A 22,429-nucleotide genomic window follows, 5' to 3' on the forward strand; every position below is an offset into this window, starting at 1 on the left:
GATTTTTTACATTTATAAGCATTCCCTGTAAATTAAGAGGTAATACAATTAACAGTGTTTTGATTTACTTTCCAAATAGATTCCTCCAGCTAATGGTCAAGCTGCAGCAATCCAGGCACTGCCCACAGATTGGCTTATTTATGATGAAATGACTAGAGCTCATAGAATAGCTAATATTAGATGTTGTTCAGCAGTGACACCTGTCACTGTGTTGGTATTCTGTGGACCAGCTAGGTTGGCAAGTAATGCTCTTCAGGAACCTTCATCCTTTAGAGGTAAGTGTATTATGAAGGAAATAAAAATGTATATTTGAAATGAAAGTTTTTTTTTACTAAAATAAAAATTGTGAAATTGCAAAAATTTGTGTAGTAGAAGCAGCTCACTTTTGCTATAGTGAGACAATTAGGAAATACTAATATACTACTATGCTTGAAATTGGTTTCTGAAGTAACTTGACATCAGTTTGTGTGTTTTTTATTAATGTTGCTGATGGGAAGAAGCTTGTTTTTCATTTGAATTTAAATGATAATTTAACAAAGTAATTTTAAAAAGAATAAGCCTAATTACTAATAATCCCATTATCTCTATATAAATGCTTTTTAATATTATATTTTTTCTAATTGTTAATATATTTTATTTCCTCATACTATTATTTTGGTATTCTGTTATTTTATTGAATTAGAATATTTAACACATTTTTAGTATTTCATATTAATAACTATAAAATATTTTATTTCATTGAAGTGGCATAGTGAATATAAAAGGTTCATTTTCAATTGGGCCTTTTGAGGGTTTTGAACTTTTATATATAGTGATTCAGTAAATATTTGTCAGTTACTGTGCTAATTGTGAAGCTTTAATAGAAAACAAGATAGTTCTGTCCTCCAGACTTAACAGTAGACATGGTAGACAGACAATAAATGATAATCTTCATGGTGCAATCTGGAAAATAAAAAGAGGACTGCTTTAGGGGTGACCTCCTTTAGAAGGAGCCTGTGTAAGTTACTTTGAGGAAATGAGATTTAAACTGAGACCTAACATTTGAGAAGCATCCAGCCATATGAAGAAATAGAAATGTCCTACAGGTAGAGGAAGATGGAAAACTCAAGATTCTACACTAGAAAATGATCTAGGAACTGAAAAAAAGACTATGTGATTGGGGCACAGTGATCAGTGGTAGAGGGCAGTGAGATAATGTTGAAAGGAAGGCATGGATTTGTAGTCAGTGGAAGAGAAATCATTAAAGGATTTTAAGTAAGAAAGTGGGTAACATAATAAGTTTTTCTTAAAAGATCATCTTGGGTGAGTGGAAGGGTTGCTTAAGGGCTAATAATGGAAGAGTGGAGGCGGGAAGGAGGCTCTTGCAGTGTTTTTTTTAAAAAATATATAGAGAGAGAGACACAACACCTTTATTTTGTTTATTTATTTATAGAGGTGCTGAGGATCAAACCCAGTGCCTCATGTGTGCAAGGCAAGCGCTCTACCACTGAGTCACACCCCAGCCCCTTGCAGTGTTCTTATGACATATGATAGCTGGGAACTAGGGTGGTGACCACTAATATGAAAAGTAGATTCAGAATTATTTTGGAGATGCTAGTAACTGCTGGATTGATTGTAGCTGATAAGAGAAAGGGAAGACCAAAGTATAACTCTTAGGTCTTTGGCTGTAGTAGCTTGCTGAATAAAGATGCCACTTACTTGAGATTCAAAAAACTGGGAGGAGCAGGTTGTGTAGGGAAAAAGCCCAAGAGTTCTGTTTAGACATGTTGAGTTTGAGATGACTAAAAAACATCCTTAGTGAAATTTCTTCAGAAGGCAATTGAATATAATTACCTGGACCTCAGGAAAAAGGCCTAGATAATACAAATTTGAAGGTGATCAGGTTGTAAATGATATTTAAAGATGTGAGAATGGATTTTCTGAAGAGAATGTGTAAATTAGAGTAGAGGAAGAAAGAATGGCCCAGTGATGGATGTAAATATGTTTGAAGAAAAGAGTGGTTGACTGTTACTTTGAGAAATTGAAAAAGGTATGGACTGAAAATTTCAAGTTTTTTCTTTTCTTTTTTTTTTTTTTTGGCAGTGTGGTAGTTATTGTTGACTTTGACAATAACATTTTCATTGGATGGTTTGAGTTTGGAAAGAGTAGGAATAGCATGGGAGGTAACTCATTAGAGTGTATACAAAGTGGAGGCACTGGTACTTTAACACCTTCACCTGTATATTCTACTTTCATTCATTTAATATTTTCCTTGGGTTAAAATTTTTTGAAGTGGAAATTGCTTAGTAAAAGCATATAAATATTTGTGGTTCTTCCACAATATCAGTCATATTAGGACCATTAAAAGTGAATTTTCTTGCAATTATGCCATCTTTGGGTACTTGTTTTAAAAATGAAATATTTAAAGATTTATTTTTACTTTTAATTCTATTTCTGCCAAAAGAAATTATTCTCCATGTATTAGTTTATTTCCCTTTAGTTGAATATTTTACCTTTTGTCCATTTACTTATCGATTATTGATATTTTCTTAAAAATTTGAATCATAGTTTTATGATTTTAAAGGCATTAGCCCTTTTTCTATTATATTTAATGCAGTCTAGTATACATTTTAGCCTTATGTATATTTTTTGTTTTGATTACTATATATAGTATATATAATTTCTATTACTATATATATTGTATTTTAATTATTATATTCAGATTAAACAGTCTTTTCTGTTTGCTTTCAAAGCTAAGAAAGTTTTATTCCTCTATCGAAGTAATAAGTTTTGTTTTGTTTTCTATAATTTTAAGATCTATTTTTTTAACCAGGTTGATTGTAGTTTAAAATGTAGCCCCCTGCCCCAGTGTTTTCCCCTTATCTGTGCCATTTATTGAATAATCCTTATGGATCCTTTTTTTTTTCTTTTCGTATCCTTATGTATTCTTTTATTTGCATGATTGTGTATTAAATTTAGCATCTTTAAGGTTCCTGTTCTTTTACATTTCTGTATATAAATAAATAACATGTGCATTATATGTTTCGTTTAGTATTTTTGCTTAATAGTAAGTTATGTATCTATTAGTGGAGGATCTACCTGTAAGTCTTTGCTTTCATTATTAAGCTTATTCTTTTATAATTATGCTGTTTTTTGAATAAATATTTGCTAGTCATCTTCATGTGCTCCTTTCTGCAAGCAACAATTCTTTTGTGATTTTTATTTAGTATTTGTTTCCAGGAAGTTGAGAGTGTTTTATTTAGCTGTACCTTGTTTTAAGTTTAGCAATATCATTTTTTTTTCCCTAGGTAACTTTTTTCAGGAGATGGGAAGATTTCTGAAGATTTTTTTGGTGTTTTTTGTTATGGCTAATAGGTTTCTGTGTCATTTTCCTGCTGATCTTTCTTAATAGAAATACTGTTATTGACATTAATATGTTTTGTTTGCCTTGTTATTCACAAAGTTCTTATAATCCAGTGGATTTTCTGTTTGTTAAATTATATCACCTTTGGTTGGTAATTCATTTGTTACCAATATTTTTTTTTCTTTTCTTTCTTTTCCAGACTTTGAAAAACCATATTAATGACTGACTTTGTCTTATTGAATTTTAAAGGTTCAAATTCTAAATTTGTACTGTTGATTATAATGTTGAGTTTTGCCTTAATAGTATTTTATTAAATTAGGGTAGAATTATTCTGGTTTTTTTTTTTTTTTCTGATAAAAATGTGCTCCTTTTTTTTTCCTTTTTGAGGGGGGATGGTATTGGGGATTGAACCCAGGGGTGCTTTACTACTGAGGCACATTCCCAGCCCTTTTTTCTATTTTGTTTTGAAAAAGCATCTCACTGAGGTACTTAGGGCCTCATTAAGTTGCTGAGCTTGGCCTCGAACTTGCAATCTTTCTGCCCCAACCTCTCAGAGTTGCTGGGATATCAAGCATGCACCACTGTGCCTAGCAAAATGTGCTGAATTTTAAAAATAGTTTTTGAGTTAGAATTAGTTTAGCCTGCTGATATGGTATGTAGGTTTTTCTCATTGAATTTGTTATTTTTCTGAAAATAAACCTTCCTTGGACTAAGTAGACTTTATTACATTGATAAATATTTTTCTAGCATTTTATTTAAAATTATTAAATATATAGAGTTTGTGTGGTGTGTGCTTCTATACATTCAGGTATGTTTAGGTTTTAGGTATTATCAGGTTTTAGGGTTAGGTTCAGATTTGTCTCATTAAATGAACTAGTCATTACTTGCTTCCTTGAGTGTTTGATACTTGGTGTTCAAGGATATTTAATATTTTTCCTCAAGTAGATTTGGGTTTTTCTATTTCTTGTTCTTTGGTTTTAGTGGTTTTTAAAAAAGAATATAATAAATTTCTTTGAAGATTTAAAATCTGTAATTATGCATAGTATATATTTTAGGTTATTATTGAATAATCTAGTATTTTTATGATTTTTTTCTCATTGCTGATGTTTTTAGAAGGATTTGTGCTTTCTTTAGTAAATCTACAGAGGGTTGTGCATTAATATTTTCAAGTAACTGGAGTAAAATTTTAACTATTATTTTAATTATTACTACTATTTTGTCTTTCTAATGCATCGGTCTTTTTCTTTTCCATTTTTCTTTGGGTTTTATGCTGTTTTTCTACAATGTAGCTTTCTTTTTTCTTTTTCTAAAATTGAACCCTGTAAATTTATATGAGTTGCTTTGATTATCTTCTGTAGTTTTTTATATGTAATTTTTTCATACCTGTTTTATGTTCATAGTTCCTTCTTCATCCAGTTGTTATTTAAAAATTGTGATTCAATTTTTAAGTTTATGTCTTAAAATTTTGTCTTGTTACATTGTGATTAGAAATTTTAATCTTTAAAATGTCCTGTTTTCTTTTTTCAAATATTGTGACTCAATTTATGATCTGTTTGGTTTGGAGAAGTTCTCATACAAATTGTTAGTATGTCAGGAGGATTTGTTCACGTAAAGAGTATTTATTCTGTTTACTGTTTTGCTGTGATATAAGATGGTAAAAATTATTTATTCTTTCAATATGTGTTGGAGCAGCGGATGGCATTCCCAATGACAGTAGTGACAGTGAAATGGAAGATAGAACTACTGCTAATTTGGCGGCTTTAAAACTTGATGAGTGGCTCAATTTTAAACTAGAGCCAGAGGTAAGTTGCTTTTTAATAAGTAATAAAAATTTCTTTCATTCAGTGAGTGTGAACTACTCTGCTCTACAGTATGATAAAAATTTAAACTTTAATGTTGAGCCCTTAGTATTAGGGAATACAGCTTTTTTTTTTTTTTTTTAAGTTTTAAGAGGGTGCTCGTGCATGGTTTTCTGTACCAGGTCTCCCCACCCGCCCCAGCAAAGGACTTGAAAAACCTAGGTGTGTCTCAGTATTTATGGTTATTGGCTAAGTCCACTTGTGCTGTTGTAACAAAGTACTACTACTGGATAGTTTATAAAGAACAGAAATTTATTTTTCATACTTCTAGAGGCTGTGAAGTCCAAGATCTAGGTGCTGGTAAGGGCTGCTCTCTTCTACCAAAATGACAACAAAAATGTTGTTTTCTCACATGGCAAAAGGTGGAAGTGCAAGAGGGATAAACTGTCTCATCAACCCCTTTTGTAAGAGCATGTCTTTCTAGTCATCTCTTCAGTTCCACACCTTCAAATGCTGTTGCATTGTGAATAATGCAACATTAATTTTTAGAGGGGATACAAAAGCATTCAAACCATATTAGAAATATTTGAATATTTGTATATGTGTAAGAAAATATTGAGCATTTGGTTACATGAGAATTCCTTTATTTTGGACAACTCTGTTTCTGAATGAGAATATGTTGTTTTCTTTTTTTCATATATTCTGAATAGGGAAGAATAAATATATCTTTGCAAATTATAAAATTTTTTGACAAAGGCTTCCCTTAATTCCACTTGTACTTTTAAAGCTCATTCTATATCTATTTTGGGGTTCAACCAAGTGAACAGTGATTAACACGAGCTAGGTTTACTTTATTTCCATGCATTCATTCATTATTCCAACCCACTGTAGTTGCATTCCCATTCCTACCAACCCTTTTTTCACTGAAATGGTACTTGCCAAAGTCAGCTGTCTTCTCCATGTTGTCAAAACCAGTATGTCTTTGATAACCGTTAATAATCAACACTGTTAATAACTCCTTTTTGTAAATCTGACCTTCTCCAGTTTTTTCTTTCCTCACTTCTGCCTCAACTTTTTAATCATTAGTTAGTGTCACATTAACCTTTAATTCTTCTTCTGTTGTTATTCCTTTTGGAGTTGTTTCATTGACTTTTTAAAAATGCTTTATGTATATGCCTTTTATTATATGCCAGGTATACTTAATTAAAGATGTTCACTGACTATATGTGTTTGTACATATACACATATGTGTTTGTACCTTAAACTTTAAATTCTCTAGTTCTCTGTGCCTTGTTCTTTTCTTCTTACTCTCTGCGCAATCCCTGCAAACCTTGTCTTTATGTGTAGCTTTAGTAACCGTGTATGCACTGATGTACCCAAGTTTGTATTTCTAGCTTAAGTGTTTCAATGATCCAGCTGCCTTGTGGGCACCATCATTTGGATGTTCTGCAGACACTAAAGTATGACATCAATAGAATTAAGTGTATTTTTCTTTATTTGCTTTGCTACTACATTTTCAGTAATGATTACATTATACCATAACCAATGTTTACTGTCTCTTTTATTAGACTATTTGATTTGATTGTGTGTCTTCAAAAGCTTAGAATATGATGAACGAGAGATTTCACTTGATTCATGCAACAGAATTAATGACATTAGTAAATTGTGTGAAGTATAAAATATGTTCTTTGGAAACAGTTGTAGACCTTAGCTAATAAGTATCTTGCATATGTTACATGAATTTTACTTATATCTATTTGAATGGAGGAAACTTTTGTTATAGGCAGCCAGTTTACTGCTGCAACTGAGACAGAAGTGGCATAGCTTATTTTTACGTCGAATGAGAGCTCCATCTAAACCTTGGTCTCAAGTTGATGAAGCTACCATAAGAGCGATTATAGCCGTTCTAAGTACTGAAGAACAGTCAGCGGGTTTACAACAACCATCTGGGATTGGCCAAAGGCCAAGACCTATGTCTTCAGAAGAACTTCCTTTGGCATCATCTTGGAGATCAAATAATAGTAGGAAAAGTTCAGCAGATAATGAATTTTCCGATGAGTCTACTACTGCAGAAAGGTAAGTTTATGACATTCTATCTAAATAGGAGATTTTCTCCAAGAAAATGAATTATTTATAGTATTTAATAATTATTTTCTTAAAATCTAGGTTACATAAAAGGATTATAATATGATTGAAAGAGTTTTATACTTGTAAAATATAATTTTAACAAGTGTTAAGCTGTATGAAGGATTTTAAGCTACTGATACTTATGAGTTATCTAATAAGGCTATTCTTTTCAGGAAAAACTCCAATGTTTCATTTCTGGAATTCACAAATTTAAGATTTCTTAGGAATGATAGCAACATTTAAAAATTATATATTTTAGTTGATATACATCAAGTGACATTTTCTTGTTCTCTGCAGTGAGAAATAAATGGCTCTGGCCATTTAAAGAACAACTTTCCCATAAGCCTTACCTAGTAACAGTATTGCTGACTAGCATACATAAAAGTACTTAATTTACTCATTCAGTGACACATTGAATGCCTGTTGTCCTTGGTGTAAGGTATATAGCAGAGAACAAAACAGATAAGATCTGTTTCTTCACAGAGTTTGCATTTTATAGGGAAAGGCATTATAATAAATAAGCTACAAATTTACTGTCATGTAAAAAAAATTGTTTTCATGTTACATGTGCCAAATTCTTTTGTTGCTTCTAGTACTTTGCAATTATGTGTGCCAAATTTCTTAAATGATTGTTAATAAGGTGTCATGATTTTATTAAATGGTTGTTACTAAGAGAGTTCTTGGGTTGGTCATGTAACTCAGTGGTAGTGTGCTTGCCTAGTGTGCATGGACTCTGTGTTTGATCTCTAGCACCACACACACAAAAGAAGTTCTTAATGTAAAAATGCATTTTAGTAATACAATAGTGTTTATAATGATCATTGGGTATGATTCAGAAATATTTCTGGTTATGGAGCTGTTTGCTGGTATCAAATTTTAGTTACTTTTATATCAGTTTAAAAAAATTCTGCCCTGTTCGATTTGATTATTTGACAAATAAATCTTACTGATGAGGCAAAGTTTGATATTTTTGAAGAAAGTCTCTGTAGTAAGAATATGATTTCATAGTTAAAAAACTGAAACCATAAATAATGGTATGTGATGCTTACACACTTTTCAAGGCTCAGGTGGAGTTTTTAATACCTTCTTTTGATTAGATTTTGCATATTTGCATAAAACTTGTCTGTTAAGACTTCAGTGAAAGAGAAATAAAAAAAACCTTGATTTCCAAGTTGTTTAGGAATAATTTAGCCACTTTCTAAGAAACCTTACAATGTATAAGCTTGAACCTTTCTCTCTGGTCTAGACCCTACTGAGAAAAAGACTCAAAAAGTGCATTTTCTACTTAAGACACTCCCACTTTTGAAAATATCGTTCTGAAGTTTTCTTGAAGACTGGTTGTTTAGGATATGGGAAATCATTCCCATAGAAATTGTTATGTGGTATTGTTATCCTTATAAAATCTTGTTAGTCCCATAGCAGCACTTTTAAGTATATGTGTGTAAATGCATTTGTATACTGGCACACATACATTTTTAGACATGAGAAATTAAGCTTAGAAGCTTTATATATAAAGCTTCCTTTTTTTCATTTATAAAAACAATACATGCTCATTTTAATAAAAATAGGGAAATAGAGAAAATAAGTGAAATTAGAAAGTATAATTTAGAAACTGGTTATTTTATAAATTCGTTGTTTAAATGTGATATTGCTATTAGCCTCAACCTTTTTCATTTCTTTGCAAGTTGCTGCCTGCCACTCTTCATTCTTTTACCAGTTAGGATTTCATTTTTTTTTGACTTTTGGTGGTATTAATAGATAAGGCCTTGAGTTCATGTAGCATGGTGAAGAATAGAGTGAGGACTCTTAGGTAGATTTATTTCATCTTTTGGTTTTCCAAGCATTTTTTTCTTTTTAATTAAAACATAACAATTGTACATATTTTGGGCTTTGAATGCAATGTTTCAGTACATTGAAACAATGTATATAATGATCAAATCAGGGTAATTAGTATTTGTATCTCCTATCATTTCTGTGTTTGGACCCTTCAAACTCCTTTCTTCTAAGTCTTTATAAAATATATAATAGCTTATTATAAACTTCAGTCAACCCTACTGTACTGTAGAACACTAGAACTTATAATTAATATCTGTTCTGGTGCCAGTAAGCCAGACCTCCCTCCAAGCTGCACTCACTCCACCCCCACCTTACCTTTCTTGCCTCTAGTAATCACTGTTTTACTGTAGGAATATTTATTTTCAAGGGAAAAGCTATAAAATTAGTGGATTGCTTCTTAGGAAAAGGTATTTATAGTTATAATTTTCACTATAAGAGAGTAACAGATTAGGTAACAATTTCTTTTAATGAAATTTTCTTGATGTGGAAACTGTTAAATAATAGCATTTGCCAATGTTTCATCCTAAAATTATACCAATGATATTTTTTAAAATATCATTTTATAAATAATATTTTGGTGATAGAGGACAAACCTTTTTCCTATTAATAAGTTAATAATTTTGCCACTGTATCTATGTGAGAATCTTCTTAAATGAAAATTTAGGTGAAAGGTTGGTGGGAACTTTTTGTTTCTTCTTGAATGAAATTTTTGGGGAAAGAATACATGAGAGAAAAGCTAGAATCCTTCTCAGAGCACAAGACCAATTTGAAAATCACAAAACTAGGCATTTAGTTCCATTGACAACATCATTTTAATTTTTTCTTTTTGGCAGAGCTGGGGATTGAACCTATGGCCTTGAGTATGCTAGGTAAGCGCTCTACCACTGTGCTGCATCCCCAGCCCCCACCATTTTAATTTCAATAAGATTTTACCTTCATTTAGGTTCTGTCACTGGATTTTCAGGTCCATTAATTACCAGGGCAAGAATGATGGTTGTAACAAGGTGATTAATTGGACCTCAGTTAACTAGAGAAAAATATACCTGAAGAGTTGTTTTTACACTTTATATTTTTTTGTTAATAATTTATATGTGCATTCATTATATATTTTATTGCTAATGTTTTTAGGCTTTTAGCCATTTTCTTTCATTTGTTAAAGAATCCTGTTCTAAGATATTTTAAGAGAAGCAAACATGGGGATAAGCTCCTTTAATTTGTTTTGAAGACAGAGTAATTATAATTTTAAGACAAGTGAAGCTTATGAATTATTGAAGACTTATATTTCTGGTTTTATATTTATTATAACCATCATTAAACACAGAAAAGAAATTCCACAGTGACCTCCATAGTCTAGCTTGAACAATTTCCAAGATTTTCCCGTTTGAAAAAATTTGCTTTTTTGTTCTTGCTTCTTTTCTTTTTTGCTTTACATATTTCAAAGTAAATCCCACACATCTTGCCATTTTACCCTTCTATGTTTACATATGCATCTCTTAAAAATAGAGACTTTTTTTTTCTGTACAGTTGAAGTGTAGCCACCAATCCCCTCAAAATTAACATTTCCCCAGTTATCTCAAACTATGGATTTATTTAAATCCATATCCAGGAATTGATTATACTAGGTTTTCAAGTTTCTTGAGTCTGTTGTGATCTAGAGCATTTCTTCTCAACCTTTTTGAAGAAACAGGTCAAGGTCACTGACACTATGAGATACCCCACATTCTTGGTTTGTCTCTTTGTTTCCTCTTGGCAACATTTATTCTTATACTCTGTATTTTGTGTAAACTGGAAGCTATCTGTCAAGGCTTGATTAGATACACTGTTTTGTCAAGAATATTTTATAGGTGATGTTGTGAACTTTATATTGTGACCAGGAAATACTTAATGTATGGTTGTACCACAAAGACTCACACTTTAAAAAAAAATTGTAAAATTTCTGAGTGACATGGTTGTGGCACTTATTCATAGAATCTTTGATTAGAAGAATCTTAGAGTTTACTTCGAATAATCCTTTAATTTAGCTGATAAATTAAAGCACAGATAAGAGAGTTGCTCAGGATCACATGGTGTTTGTTGTAAACTTAGTACTGTTCTAGAAATCTGTACCTCCTAACTCTAGTCCAGCATTCTTTTCACTTTACCACACTGTAATTTTAGTAGGCTTTTAAAATCTATTTTACTTAATAACCTTTCTGATCTTAATAGATCATTTAAAATGTATATTTTACTTCATTTTTTTTCTTATTCTGATACATCTTTATTCAGATAGCAATCTGATCATATATGGTCCAAGAAAACTCAAATGATAAATCAAATATAATCAGATGTTAAAGATAGGTCTTCAAACGTTATAGCCAACGATGCCACGTTTGCCTATGATCTCTCCGATATAAAACCACATCCATACTTCAGTAGCCACCAAACCATTCAGCACAGCTTCCTTTATATAAGAAAATTGAGCCTTTTCCTTTTAGTACTTCTAGAAATGAGTTTTCCCCTTAACTGTAAGCTGTTTGAAGCTACCAGTTTGAGCACTATTGACTATTTTTTTTCAGGCTCTGAATAGCTGTAGGGATCTCAGCAGGGGTTGGAGGAACGAGCTCAACCTTGGCATAATGCCAAAATGTGGCCAATCAAGGCTTGGAGTAAGTCAAAGCAGTATTCATTTTTTAAAGTATACTCATATAGCCCAACTAATTCTTTTTCTTTTTCTTTTTTTCCTGTGCTGGAGATCCAGCCAGGGCCTTATGCATGCTAGTTAAGCACCGTACTACTGAGCTATGCTTCACAGCCAAGTTCCGTTATTTCTGAGCTTTTAAACATAATAGAAAATTAGATTCCTTTTAAAAAATACTATTCCATACATCATAATGTCATTGGGACTTTTGATTGAAATAGCATTAGCTTTGTATTACAAACTTAAATATAATTGATATTTGCTTCCTCCTTGCTCAAGAGTATTGATGAAATCTCCATCTCCAGCATTACACCCACCTCAAAAGTACAAAGATAGAGGAATTTTACATCCTAAACGAAGCACTGATGACCGATCAGATCAATCTTCTGTGAAATCTACAGACAGCAGTAGTTACCCCAGTCCTTGTGCTAGTCCTTCTCCTCCATCTTCAGGGAAGGTAAAGTATCTAAAAGTAGATGTAGTAAGGAACTCATTTGTAGCACTACTGATGTTACATATTTTTCAAAATTATAAACATTTCTGTTTTTTAAATTATCAACTCTGAAAAATTGAGGCTGGCATACTGGCGACACTTTGAGTATGCTTTTTAGTTTCCTGCTTGCCAAATAATTTATTTTAAGACTAACGATTCATTAATGTCATATAGGTAGGCAGCTCATTGTTTCTTTAGAAGCTTTTGGGTTAAAACAAAGAACAAAAGATTGTCTTAATTTAAAATAATTTTGGTTTATAATTTCAGAATTGAAAAGTTTCATTTCATTATTTGATTTTTACAGTTCAATAATTATATTAAAATATACAAATTAAAAAAATAAAATGGAGAAGATAGATTAGGGATAGGAATATATGAGATGTTTTTAAGGAACTGAAAACTATCACTTAAAAGTATTGTAATAGAATTTATTTATATGTTCAGAATATGTTAACTTTTAACTTTCCTGAGTACCTGATTAAGTAAGTATTTGATTAGGGGTTTGTGGTTTGTTGAAAATGTTTGCTAAAACACTTTCGTTCAATGGAAAGAATAGAAATGTTTTTCTGAATTTGCATTCTTAGGGTTTGAATTTTTTGTCTTCTTTTAATATACTTTAAGTATAATTTACATATAATAAAATTTGCTGATGTAAACTGCAATTTAGTGAATTTCAACAAATGCATAATTGTGTATCTGCATCACAGTCATGTACAGAAAACATTCCCATCAACCTAGGCCTTGGAAACTTTCCACTGACTGTTCTTTGTCCCTTGAGCTTTGCCTTTTCTAGAATTTCCTAGTTTTGTGTCTGATTTATTTCATTTAATATAATGCTTTTGAAATTCATCCACATTACTAAGTGTATTATTGATTACTTTTATTTCTGGGTAGTTGTCCAGTTGATGGATATTTGGGTTGTTTCTAATTTTTTGTTTTGTTTTTTTGTTTGCTATTATGAATAAAGCTGATGTAATATTTGAATACAAGTCTGCATGTAAATGTGTTTTCTATTTTGGACTGGATACCTAGAAATAGGATTGTTGATTTGAATAGTAAAGTTATTCTTAACTTTACAAGAAACCATCTCATATTTTCTAAAATGGCATTTTTGCATTCTATTCAGCAGTCTTCCATTTCCTCTATATTCCTTGACAAAACTTGGCTTTATTAGTCCTTGTAATTTTGATTATTATAGGGTATGTATTGTGATAGGCCATTATAGTTTTAGTTTGTATTTCTCCAGTGACTAATGATATTCTGCATCTTTTCTCATGCTTATTTACTATCCTATGTATATAGTCCATGGGGAAGTGTCTATTTAAATTTTTGTTCATTTTTTTGTTATTATTTATTGGTTGTCTTTTATTGAGTGAATTTCCTATATATATTCAGTGTATGAGTCTTAGTTGTATCTCCTTTGTAACTTTATTTCTGTCAATCTTTGACTTGATTTTTCATTTTCTTAACAGTGTCTTTCAAAGAGCAAATGTTTTTGATTTTTTTTTTTTAATGGACAACATGCCTTTACTTTATGTGTTTTTATTTTTATGTGGTGCTGCGGATTGAACCCAGTGCCTCACACATGCTAGGCAAGCACTCTACCACTGAGCTATAGCCCCAGCTCCTGTTTTTTGATTTTGATTGAATCTGTTTCATCACTTTTTGCTTATGATTACTATTTTTTATGAATAATTTTTTATACCGTTATTTTATTTATTTATTTTTATTGGTGCTTAGGATCGAACCCAGGGCTTGCTAGGCAAGCACTCTACTGCTGAGCTACAACCCTAGCCTCATGATTACTATTTTTTGTGCAACCCAAGATAACAAAGATTTTTCCTGTCTTCTAGAAATTTTGTAGTTTTATGGTTGGTACTCTTACATTTAGATATATAATCTATTTCAAGTTAACTTTTCTTTATGATCATGTTTTGACTTTTGCCTATACAATTGTTCCAGTACCATTTGTTGAAAACATTACCTTTTTTTCTATTGAATTACTTTGGCGCCTATGTAAAAAATAAATTTGGGGTCTGTTTATTGAACTCTGTTCAGTTTCACTGAGATTATGTGTGTGTGTGTGTGTGTGAGTGTGTATGCGCGCGTGCACATATATGTTTTTTCTCACATTTTTTTCTCTGTTTGCTAATAATACATTGATTAGATTATACAACATTATGGTGAATCTTGATATTGTTTAATATTTTGTCTGTTTGCTCATTTTTTTAAAATAGTTTTGGTTATTTTAGGTCCTTCATATTTTTATGTAAATTCAAGAAAGCCTTCCATGTTTTACAGATTTTTTTTTTTAGTATTTCAAGTGATATTGCATTGAATTTATAATCAATTGAAACAAATCAATAGTTAACATGTTTTAAGTCTTTAATTCAGAAGCATGGTATGTTTGTCTATATGTTTAAAATTTTTTCCTCAGTGTTTTATAGATCTCAGTGCAGATATTATAACTTTTTTGTTAAATTTATTATTAGTATTTCATGTTTTTGCATGATTGATTTTTTTAAAAAAAATTTAATTTCTGAGGTTTCTTGTGTATTTTTATCCTGAAGACCTTACTTACTTCACTTATTCTGTTAGCTTTTTATGTAAGTGTCTCAGAATTTTCTACATGGATAGTCATGCCATCTGTTTCGTTTTGTTTTGTTTGGAGACATGGTCTTCCTGTGTTACCTGGGCTCATGTCAAGCCTCCTGCCTCAGCCTCCTGAATAACTTGAACTACAGGCATGTGCTACTGTGCTTGGCTAATGCCATCTATCTGTTAATAAACACAGTTATATGTTTTTCCCTTCTAATCTGATTTCTGTTTTTTCATTTTGGCCTCATTTTTTCTGGCTAGAGCCTCTAATAAAATGTTGAATTAAATGTTGAACAGACTTCTCTGCTTTGATTTTAGGGGGAAAACATTAAGTCTTTTATCATTTAGCATGATGTAATTGTAAGACTTTTGAATCTAGTTTGCTGTGAGTTTTTATTGTGAATAAGTGTTGAATTATGTTCAGAGCTTTTTTTCTACATCTGTTATCTGAAATGATAGCATAATTCTCGTTTTTGTCTGGTAATATGGTAGATTTCATTGATTATGTTTAAACATCACTTGATCATGATATTATCTTTTTTATATTACTGGATTTGATTTTGTTAAATCAAAAATTTGTTACGTGAGTTTTGTTCATGAAGGGATAGTGTTCTATAATATCTTTTTGTGTTATCTTTGTATAGTTTTGATATCAGTCTTTTTTATTTTTGGAAGATAGTTGTACTGTGTAGAAAATTCTAAGTTGACAGCAATTTCCTTTCATTACTGTAAAGAAGTCACTCCATTTTCTTCTGCTTTACATAGTTCCTGATGGGAAATTGATTGTCATTCTTACTATTGTTAGTATAGTCTTTTTCCCTCTTACTTCTTTTTTAAAAAAAAATTTTTTAGGGAGAGAGAGAGAGAGAGAAAGAGAGAGAGAGTTTTTCAATATTTATTTTTTAGTTTTTGGCGGACCCAACATCTTTGTTTGTATGTGGTGCTGAGGATTGAACCCGGGCTGAATGCATGCCAGGCGAGCGTGCTACCACTTGAGCCACATCCCCAGCCCCTCTTACTGCTTTTAAGATTTCCTCTTTTTAACTTATTTTCAGCAATTTGATTTTTTTATATGACTTGGTCTGGTTCTATTTATGTTTTTTAGTTTATCTATTTAGAATATTCATCAATTTTAGAAATTTATGACTACTATACCTTTACATATTTTTCATCTCTTTACCCAAAAGGGTAAACCTCTTTTGGGGAACTCTGGATACACAATTGATTTCTTTCTGCAGGTCAGAAATAATCTCTTAGTTTTTTTTCAGTCATTTTTCTCTTTTTGCTTTATTTTGGATATTTTTATTGTTGTGTCCCTATGTTTACTGATATTTTTAATTTTGGTGTCTTACCTACCTTTCATTCTTTACAATGTGTATTCAAATATTATATTTTTATCTCTAGAAGTTTCCTTTGCGTCTTCAAAAAATAGCTTCTATTTCTCTTAGTAATGTTCATGACTTCTTCTGCCTTCTAGAACATTGTGAACACATTTATAATAGCTTCTTTTAAATTCATGTCTCCTAAATCTGCCATATCTGTTTTTTTTTTTTCCCCCCCTGGTTGTAGGTCATACTCTCCATTTTCTTTCTATTTCTTATCGATTTGTTTGGCTGGTAGATTTTTGTTGTATTCCCTTAGTGTTAGTTTTTATTTTGTTATATAGTTTAATTTCAATCAATTTAATTCTTTTGTGGTTTGATTGTAAACAGTATTAGAGTAGGTTCACAGCAGTCTTCATTTTAGTATTAATCTAGTTCTGGTACTAAGTTATGACCCTTTTGTGCATCTGTGCCCTGTCATGACGTGTCTGTTCTGGCTGAAGATAACATGATATATTACCAGCCATGTGTGAGCTGTGGGAATTATTTGGTTGATTGCTTTCCTAGCTCTAGCATATCTTTTTTTCCCCTTCAGTTATATTCTGGTTAGTACTTAGCTAAAATTTTATGCAGTTCCTCTGGAGCTTGCTTTCTATGCAACTCCCTTCCATCTAATACCTTGCCATGTAAATTATAGCTATCTTGGTCTATAAACCTCTTATCTCTGCATTTGCAATTCAGTGAGACTACTGGACTCTTTTGAGCTTCTCTTTGTTACCTGGAAACTGCCTCCAAAAGTAAGCTGGAGTAATCTTAGTTTTGCTTTCAGAATTTGAAAGTTCATTAAAGCATTTTCTGGAAATTCAAACGGAATATAAATCAAAGTTGATAATCCAGGATACTTTCCTGACGAGGCATTTTGTATGCTTTGAAAATGAGTACTTGTTTTTGACTCTTTAACTTCAATTTGATTGGGCCTTGTGTAGATTTTCAGGCATGATAGAGCTATTTGCCTTTGTTGAATATTTGGTAAAATATTTAGTTTATTTGTTTTTGAAGATGTTATTTAATGGAGCCATTGGTTTTGAAAGGTAAATTGACCTTTCAAGAACTTATGCATTCTCTTATAGGGCTCAAAATCTCCTTCACCAAGACCAAACATGCCTATTCGATACTTCATAATGAAGAGTAGCAATCTGAGAAACCTTGAAATTTCTCAACAAAAAGGTATCTGGTCTACAACCCCTAGTAATGAGCGGAAGCTAAATCGAGCCTTTTGGGAGAGCAGCATGGTTTACTTGGTATTTTCTGTTCAAGGATCTGGACATTTCCAGGTGAGCCATCCTGAAACAGTAAAATGAGCTTGTTCTGGCTGTAGGTTACACCATACAGATAAAAAGAAAACAAAATCTGGCTTTTTATTGCATCATAAGGCAAGAAAAGCCTTTTTCTTAATTAAGGATTAGGAATGTTTTACATCTCTTCAAGGGGTGCTAGAACTGGAATCTCTTTGTTTTTGCCTTGTCTTATCACAGCTTTTCTAGATGAACAGTTTTTTCTTCTGAAGACAATTTTAGATTACTAGTTCTCTGTGGATTAAAAATAATGAGAAGCATGACCTTTTGGTTATGCTTAAATTAAATAGGCCAAGAAAGTATTAATAATGAAGAAACCATGTTTTGTAACTCTTCTTGACTTACTATACATCTGAATTTACAAAATAATGAATTTGCTATTTGATATTCATTATAATTTTTAGAAATAAAAGTTAAGAGGTTTGATTATACTTGTTATATAATAATGTGGGCTTAGAACTATTGATATATTATTTGTAAACTGTTAATATTTGGAATTAGGCTAGAATTGGTCTTTCCTCTAAAATTTAGCAATAAATCCTTATATAAAAAAAATCACAAAGTAGGCCTTTTGTTGTTTTTTTGAGTGTACATTACTTTCATATTACATCTTTACCTTAAAATTTAAAAACTCAGCCTTAGCAGATAAATTTATATATTTTAATATCATCCTGCCTCTACCCTTTCCCCCTAATTTTACCTACAGGGATTTTCCAGGATGTCTTCTGAGATAGGAAGGGAGAAGAGCCAGGACTGGGGCTCAGCTGGACTAGGAGGAGTATTTAAGGTGGAGTGGATACGAAAAGAAAGCCTTCCCTTTCAATTTGCACACCATCTACTAAATCCTTGGAATGACAACAAAAAAGTACAGATAAGCAGAGATGGGCAGGTATACACTGGCATTTAAATATTTTCTTTTCTTTTGCTATTAGTGCTTAGAGGAGAAAATGTACAAATACAAATTATATATTCCATGTGCACATGGAAAACATTTTGATATACAATAGAGCTGGTATAAAAGTTGATTGAAAATGTGTCTTATGTAGTTCATTGCTTTTTTAACATTTCATAAATTTTGCTTCTTACTGTAATTGCTTACAGGAAGTCTTTCAAAAAAGTCATTTCATGGAGGTTTCTGTTGTCTTACTCACTAAGAAATGATTAAAACTGAGTGCAAATAGGACCTAACTTTCCCTATGTTCATATGTGAATACATGACCAGTGAAACTCCACATCATGTATAACTAACTGCAAGAATGGGATCCTAATTATAATAAGTTATACTCCATGTATGCATAATATGTCAAAATACACTCTACTGTCATGTATATCTAAAAAGAACAACAATAATAACAACCACAAAGAACTTGCCAGAAGGAAAAACTTGAAAAAAAAAAAAAAAAGCTGAGTGTAATCCTGAGGTCATTTGATTTAAGTCTTAAATGACAATAGTATTTAACTTCTTTTCAGTTTTAACTATGTAACGTGAATAAACAATCTTTTAATATTCTACTAGCCTTTGTTTTTATTACATTTTGTTTGCCTTGGTGATGCTGTTTATGAGCGTTTTAAGCCAATCCCAGTGGTGGGAATTAACATATAGCACCAAACACCAATGCTTGCTGCTTTATATAGCTTATTAGTTCTTAGAAATAAAGGGAGTTATTAGTCAAATTTTATGTAAAAGAAAAGAGACTCGGAGATTAGTTTTGCCTACTAAGATCTCACAGCTAATTATTTATTTGAGTCTTTGTGTCCCATTTCTCATCACCATGGGAAAGGTGTTAGTTTTTTTTTTTTTTAATTACTCATGCTGTTGGAGGACTATAAAGTGACATTCTTTTCACTTCCATAATATTTTATAATAATGATATTGAAATAAATTTAATTTAAATAGTTCCTAAGATAAGAAAGTTTCTTGAAAAAGACCTGAGAACATCTGATTAGGCTAGATTTCACAATAAGCCTTTGGAAGTTCAAGTTGAGTGCTTTTGCTAAATCTGTTCTAAAAACAAAACAAAATCCATTATTTCTAGATAGACAGAATCCTAGGAAAACTCTATGAAAATTTGTCCATTTTGTCACAAAAGCTGAGGTATTTTCAGATTGTGGTTACTTCATATATCTTAAAGCAAAGAATTAAAATAATGTGGACCATAGGATTTTAGCATGTCCTGGTAGAAAAATGAAATTTAAAGTGATTTCTTTTTAACATTCTTATTAGTATGGATTTTGGTGACTAAAAAATATTTTCATTCCAGTTCTTTTTTATATTTATTTTGACATTTCATTTACTTAGGAACTGGAACCTCAAGTTGGTGAACAGTTGCTCCAGTTATGGGAACGCCTTCCATTGGGAGAAAAAACCACAACTGATTGACACTTGGGTTTATACCATGCTTGACTTCAAGTACGGCAATGTTTGTTACCACTAGGATGACCTTCAGATTATTTATCTTTTTTTTTTTTTATTCTTCCAGAATTCTTATAATACATATGAGAACATCATACGTATTATAACCACTGAATGCACTGACTTTCAAAAACTGAGATAAGGTTGTGCGTGCGCCATGAATGGGTTTTTCTGGTTTAGAGTGTTGCTTCAGAATTACCATCTTAATTTATAAGAGAAAAGGATCTTTTAAGTTTTTTGTAGTGACCATTGGGAATGATTATGTAATGTTAATTATATGTTTATAATGAATAAAATAGTAGTAGTTTCAACTATTTGGCACAACAGTAATTATTTTTAAAAAACTTAATTTGAAGCTAAACATTTCTTTAAATGATTTCATTACAACACTTGCTTATGACTTTTTAATGCAGGACAGGCCTGAATATATCAGTACATGTGAGCACCATTTTAGAGGAGACAACTCTTAATATTTATCATATAAAAACAACAAAATTCTAAAAATAGTGGGTGTTAATTAAGGGCTATTTATTCTGCCATTTTTAACCTCTGATGCATTAAGAAAAAAGGGAGGGATATTCTTTTTCTGTGATTATGAATGCAGTTATATCTGAAGAAAGGCAGAGTTCCTTCCTGGTTTTGATCAGATCAGATTAAGTGTTAAGTTTCATTCCTGGATGTGCCTGTTTTATCTTGATGTTCACCATACCTCTTCCTTTGTTCCTCTCATGTAAAAACCTTCACATACCTCTTTTGTGAACACAGTAATTATGACCACTTTGTTTTGGTTACAGAAACTTGATTTATACAAGTTAAAAATTCAAACAAATTTATACACATTTTAAAAAGTGCTCAGCAGTTATTGGTAGTTTGGTTACTATATGTCTTTGAAACTAAAGCTCACAAGGACTACAATTCCAAATGCCTTCTTCCATTTATCTTTGAATTTCTCCCTTTTTTTGCATTTATGCTTTAATAAGTGGGGAATTTTGACCATTTTTTGCAAACATGCACTAATGCCAAATCTCATATTTCTTGCTATCTCAGTATTTAGTTTGATGTCTTTGTGAAGTGTTGATGAAGTTTCCTTAGAGGCTTTTTGAAGGGAAAATTTAGAGGTACAGGAAAAAATGAATTAAATGTCTTGGTCACTCAACTCCATAACAACAGATTTGATAGTACTTCTCATATGAGTCATTGTTATAAAAAGATATAAATCTTACTTAAAGGCAAAAAACAAAAACAAAACTAAGTTATCTGCTTCTGTATTTGAGAACAAAGAAGTGAAAAATCATGGGTCAACATAAAATCTTGAGAACCCTTCTACTTTCTCTGGGAAAACATTGTATATTGGTGCATTAGTTTAGACTGTCAGCTGTGATTTTTGCCCGTATTAGTAGTTCTTAGGTTTTTTTTTTTTTTGTACTTGGAGAATACATGTAAATTGAGCCTATGTGAATTATGTTCCATTGTGTATGTGTATTACATTTCTTTTCTTACTGTGTTTTCCTGATAATGTATACTTTTTAAGGTATTTACTTAGTAGTTCATAGTGTTCTAAATTTGGAAGGACTTCTAAAGAATAAAATTTGTTTTAATATTCTGTTTCCTAATGTCTAGCTCTATATGTAAGTAATGGACTTGTTGGTATTTAAAGTGAATACAATTTGAATGTAATTAAAATGCTGTTTGGGAAAGACATAAATTTAAATATACTTATTAAATGAAATTTCATTGAATTAGTCAGATCTTGTCATTTCTGATATCATCTAATAGGACTCAGGTAACAATGATCAATAATATTCCCTGAGATATTAGTGAATTTCAGATACCTTGAAGAATAAATACTACATTGATACAGAAGGTGGTAGTTTTATATCTGTATCTGCCCCATGGCAAAAATTTCAAAATTTTTTACTATAAAATCTTTTAAATATTAATAAAATATTCAGAAATAACATTTAAGTACCTTGCACTGAAATGTTAGTATTTTTCCATTAAGAAAATAGCACCTGCCAAATACTTCTCATGTAGTAGTAGTACCTAAGACACTTGGCTTCCATCAGTCTACCTGTAAGGAAAATAAAAGGAGACGCAGAGGCAGGAAAAGACGTGGCTGCCCCTCCAAGCAGCTGTGTTTATTTATATCAAAAGTTATATTAGATAGTTAGTACCATGACTACATTATTATTTAGTATTCCTTTAATCTCAGATGCTAGATAATTGAGATCAAAGTCCAGGCTGATTAAGACACAGAGCCCTTTTCTCTAAGGACATTACCATAGAAACTAGATACTGCACCAGTTATCTTACTAGCTTCAACGAGAAACTGCTGAGTATTCCAAGCATGGGAAATGGAGTGCAAGTTGCCCACTAGGAGTTTGCTCACTAGAGGAATGCTTCCCTGTACATTTCCATGGTCAGAATGACTACAAGTCCCTATATTCCCAGGAGCTATGTGACTGA

At 31.4% G+C, this 22,429-nt stretch overlaps 1 protein-coding gene across 5 annotated transcripts in view; it reads left to right on the plus strand.

Annotated features, from left to right (window-relative positions):
* Positions 1-21,702, plus strand: part of Ythdc2 (YTH domain containing 2) — a 79,487-nt gene extending 57,785 nt beyond the window's left edge. For 2 of the 5 annotated variants that reach the window (XM_048792124.1, XM_048792123.1), the window contains exons 23-29: positions 80-275; positions 5,024-5,145; positions 6,926-7,218; positions 12,062-12,239; positions 17,326-17,529; positions 18,257-18,439; positions 19,850-21,702. In XM_048792124.1, coding sequence (XP_048648081.1) covers positions 80-275; positions 5,024-5,145; positions 6,926-7,218; positions 12,062-12,239; positions 17,326-17,529; positions 18,257-18,439; positions 19,850-19,930 — 1,257 coding nt within the window. In that variant the 3' untranslated portion in view covers positions 19,931-21,702. Of the gene's footprint in view, positions 1-79; positions 276-5,023; positions 5,146-6,925; positions 7,219-9,938; positions 11,545-12,061; positions 12,240-17,325; positions 17,530-18,256; positions 18,440-19,849 lie in introns of those variants that run through there. The other 3 variants (XM_015488458.2, XM_048792122.1, XM_048792125.1) reach the window with 3 other exon arrangements.
* Positions 21,703-22,429: the final 727 nt, after the last annotated feature.

The sequence above is a fragment of the Marmota marmota genome, unplaced genomic scaffold (genome assembly GCF_001458135.2).
Source record: "Marmota marmota marmota unplaced genomic scaffold, marMar, whole genome shotgun sequence".
In the NCBI taxonomy this organism is placed as follows: domain Eukaryota; kingdom Metazoa; phylum Chordata; class Mammalia; order Rodentia; family Sciuridae; genus Marmota; species Marmota marmota.